Genomic DNA, 4,359 nt, shown 5'->3' with positions numbered 1-4,359 from the left:
GTACTTTGCCTAAAGATGTGGGTATACGGGAGCAGAAATGCTACAGTTTTGACAATAGTAGCGTTTAAAGAAGTGGGTATACTGTGTGGGTCCATGGATACAGAACTCTGTATCCTCCAATACACCACTGCCTGTGTGTGTGTGTGTGTGTGTGTGTGTGTGTGTTTGCATGTGAAATGTACTGTACACACACATGCTTTACATGCTGAGTTGCCTCAAGAACATCCCATACGTCGCTTCATATTTTGAAGAAATATCGCATTTATTTCAATCCAAAGACATCAGCACACACGGGGAAGAAAGAGATAGAGAGAAAGGGACAGATGCTTTTTCTTTTTTCTATCTTTTTTTCTTTTCTTTTCTTTTTTTTTTTTTACAAAAGTGAAGGCTCTCAAGAGTGCGAGGTGTGCATTGCTAATGAAACATCAATACGAATGTAATTGCAATGGATTATGTTTCAAAACCAAAACAAGCCATGTTGGGCAAAAGCTGACACTGTAGAGTAATTTAACAAAGGGACAAATCAATGCCTCTCAAGTGTTATCTGTGTTCTGTAATGAAAGGATACACACTGTATGAGGCTGAACTTTAATTAGAAAATGATTTGAGAAAAAAAACAGCAGAACTAATTAATCTGCGTAGAAATGGATAGAATCCCCTGATGAATTAATACCGGAATTGAGACGGAAGTTCTATTTCAGGAAGCTGTCAACGACATCTAATTTAATCCAATGTTAACAGGGATAATCAATTATGCCTTCTGGAACATTGATAAAGGGGATAGTTTTGTCCTCCGGTCTTGGGGGTTCTAATTGAGATGCGGAGACAGAAGCCGTGATTGGTTGCTGTTCTTGACTGGAACCCCATCAGTCTGATTGGTAATTGGCTGTGACACAGATACTGTAAGCTGCTATTGTGATTGGTCATGACAGCGACCTGATAAACCTGGTAATTGGCTGTAAACGGACATTAATCAAAATCTGGGGACAGTTAATTGGCTTTCATTTGTCATGCTACAGGTGAAAAAGTAATTCTGATAGGTTAGTATATTATATTGATAAACACAAAGAAAAACTTATTATTATTATTATTAACTATTACACTGTTAGATGTTGTTCCTTGCAGGGGTCTCAAATTCTAGTCCTTGACACTGACTGTAAGAGCAGGACTTTGCGTCAGTGCAGCTCTACTCTACCAGTGATGATTGAATCGGCCCAGAGTGAAGAATTGTTTTTTCCGATTATGACAGGAAGCCAATGACAGGCCGCAGGAAGAGGCCCAGGGTTCCGAGGACGCAGACCGTCACGAAGACCCACAGGAATATCCTGTCGATCACCATGGCAACGTACTTCCAGTCATCCTCCACCTGCGAGAGGGGGGATGGAGGGGGGGGGGGAGGGAAGACGACGGAGGAAAGGGAGGGAATATCGAGCGGAGGAGAGACAGGTGCAAAGATAGAGGGGGAGAGAAGAGAAGAGAAGGGTTTGGCGGAGGCGAAGAACAGTGAGGTGGGAAGCCGGGCGAAAAACAAACAAACAAACAAACAAAACACTCGGTATAAAAGTGTGGGTGGAAAATGGAACATGGACAGAGAGATGGGGGGGTGGAAAAAATAGAACAGCTGAACAGTTTTTGGGTGTAAGCAGATAATTCACCCAGGAGAAAATTATTATGTTAATCAGATCCAGCCGAAGTGTCAAACGAGCTGACAGATATTTTTGACAGAGCTGATGGAGAAGAAGACTGCTTTACATATCAAAGACCGCTCTTCACCCGCGGGACTTTTCACACTGTATTTATAACCAACAAATGGGGCGAGGCTACTTCTCCCTACAATCAAACTGTTTTTGGAGCGATTCAGCATACTTCTGAAGTTCAGCTGAAGTTCAGTACTCGCTACGTAGCTCGGGCTAACGGCGCGACACGTACCGCGTGTCTAGGCTAACGCGAGACCTACAGCAGCTGAGCCCCGCCCCCCCCCCCCCCCCCCCTCACCTCTTTGGCCTTGTTGCGGCTCCTCATGTTCTCAGCGATGTACTTGACACTCTCGATGGCTTGCCGGATCTCGGGCGAGACCACGGAGAACGCCAGCACAGCGTTGACGCCCTGCGGGTTCAGCTGGCGGCCGAGCTTCCCGGGGTCGGCAGTCTCCGGGGTTTCCTGGCCGCGCTGGCAGGGGCAGCCGCACTTCTTGCCGGCGCAGCCGTCCACAGAGAGCTTGTCGGAGAACTCCAGACAGTTGACCGAGCCTCCTCCTCCTCCTCCTCCTCCTCCTCCAATCTGCAGGGATAGGGAGAGGGTGAGCGTTTCAACGCTGAGCTGAACGGGACGAATGCCTGTCTGTCTGACTGTCTGACTTGACTGTGTGTGTGTGTGTGTGTGTGTGTGTGTGTGTGTGTGTGTGTGTGTGTGTGTTTGCAGGTCTATGTGTGATTTAGTTAATTCAGATATGGATGTAGGTACTGTATGGTGTTTTTGTTTTAGAAAGTGTTTTTCCATCAAACAATCATCATCCATCAGTTGATTCATTCATCCATCAGTCAATTCATCCATCCATCCGTCTGTCCGTCCATCCATCCATCCATCCATCCATCCATCCATCCATCCATCCATCCATCCATCCATCCACCCATCATCCATCCATCCAAACCCCCGCCCCATCACACACCCACCTGCGAGAAGCTATTCTTCCTCTTCTTCCCCCCCTTCCCTCCACCCTCTCCCCTTCCCCCGGCCCCGCCCCCTCCGTCTCCGCCCCCCCGGATCTTCCCCTCCTGGTCCAGGGGCCTCCTCATCAGCAGCGCCCGCGGCAACGCCCGCAGGAACACCGAGCGCACCCAGCCGGGCATGGTGTGCGTGACGGGCGTGCGGTAGTGCACGTTGAGCACGAACACGGTGATGACGATGCTGAGGGTGACGAAGATCATGGTGAAGAGCAGGTACTCGCCGATGAGCGGGATGACCAGCGAGGTGGACGGGATGGTCTCGGTGATGACGAGGAGGAAGACGGTGAGCGAGAGGAGCACGGAGATGCAGAGCGTGACCTTCTCGCCGCAGTCGGACGGCAGGTAGAAGACCAGCACGGTGAGGAAGGAGATGAGCAGGCAGGGGATGATGAGGTTGATGGTGTAGAAGAGCGGAAGGCGCCGGATGTAGAAGGAGTAGGTGATGTCGGGGTAGATCTCCTCGCAGCAGTTGTACTTGATGTCGTGCTTGTAGCCCGGCGCGTCGATGATCTCCCACTCGCCGCTCTCCCAGAAGTCTTTGAGGTTGACCTGCACAGTGGGAGGGCGCGATTGGTTTATGTGCAGTATGTAGTGTTAGGGTGTTGAATAATTCATTGTTTAATGATATACAATTTATGGTTATCTATAACCAAGATGAAACATAAATCAAAATAATTCAAAAGAGTTGGAATTGAACGTAAAAATTCACTGGGCAAGCACTAAGTCCACATTGCCATTTAGCCGGTCCCATTGCGATAACGATTTTCTCCAAGGGGGCAATAAAATGCACATTTGATAAACGAGTTCAATACAGACACGCGGGTCAGGGAGCGTTGAGGTCGGCCGACCTTTGACCCGATGAGGACCAGGTCGATCTTGGCCTTGTCGTAGGTCCAGGAGCCGAACTTCATGGAGCAGTTCTGGTAGTCGAAGGGGAAGTAGGTGATGTCCATGGGGCAGGAGGACTTGAAGATGGCCGGGGGGACCCAGGTGATGGTGCCGTCGAACTTCAGCAGGGCCTTGGTCTTGTCCTCCACCAGGAAGTCACCCACAGCACTGGAGGAGGGGTAAGAGAATAGAAGGATGTAGAGGAGGGATGTGGAGAGAGAGAGAGAGAGAAAGAGAGAGAGATAGTAGATGTTAGAGAGAGAGAGAGAGAGATAAAGGAGATGGTGGTATGGAGAGAGAGAGAGGGAAAGAGAGAGAGATAGTAGATGTTAGAGAGAGAGAGAGAGAGCGAGAGAGAGAGAGAAAGAGAGAGAGATAGTAGATGTTAGAGAGAGAGAGAGAGAAAGAGAGAGATAGTAGACGGGAGAGAGAGAGAGAAAGAGAAAGAGAAAGAGAAAGAGAAAGAGAAAGAGAAAGAGAAAGAGAAAGAGAAAGAGAAAGAGAAAGAGAAAGAGAAAGAGAGAGAGATAGTAGACGGGAGAGAGAGAGAGAGAGAGAGAGAGAGAGGGGGGGGATGTTTTAGAGAGAAGGAAAGGAGAAAGTGGGGGGATAGTTGGAAAGAGAGATATATGGGCGAAGCAGAGCGAGAGAGGGAGAGAGAGGGTGGGTGGGGATTAATTGGGAAAGAGGAAGAGTAAGAAGGGAAGTGAAAAGGAGAGAAAAACAAATGACCCCTCTCCATTGA

General features: G+C 48.7%; 1 protein-coding gene across 1 annotated transcript in view; it reads right to left on the bottom strand.

Annotated features, from left to right (window-relative positions):
* Positions 1 to 1,240: 1,240 nt before the first annotated feature.
* Positions 1,241 to 4,359, bottom strand: part of LOC311322669 (neuronal acetylcholine receptor subunit alpha-3-like) — a gene marked incomplete at both ends in the record, with an annotated part of 19,755 nt that continues 16,636 nt past the window's right edge. Inside the window, 4 exons of the mRNA XM_084454755.1 lie at positions 1,241 to 1,366; positions 1,996 to 2,280; positions 2,673 to 3,275; positions 3,575 to 3,782. Coding sequence (XP_084310881.1) covers positions 1,241 to 1,366; positions 1,996 to 2,280; positions 2,673 to 3,275; positions 3,575 to 3,782 — 1,222 coding nt within the window. The remainder of the gene's footprint in view (positions 1,367 to 1,995; positions 2,281 to 2,672; positions 3,276 to 3,574; positions 3,783 to 4,359) is intronic.

The sequence above is a fragment of the Borostomias antarcticus genome, assembly GCF_949987555.1.
Source record: "Borostomias antarcticus genome assembly, chromosome: 20".
Classification (NCBI taxonomy): Eukaryota; Metazoa; Chordata; class Actinopteri; order Stomiiformes; family Stomiidae; genus Borostomias; species Borostomias antarcticus.
The sequence above is the reverse complement of the archived record's forward strand: the minus strand, read 5'-3'. Positions and strand labels throughout refer to the sequence as shown.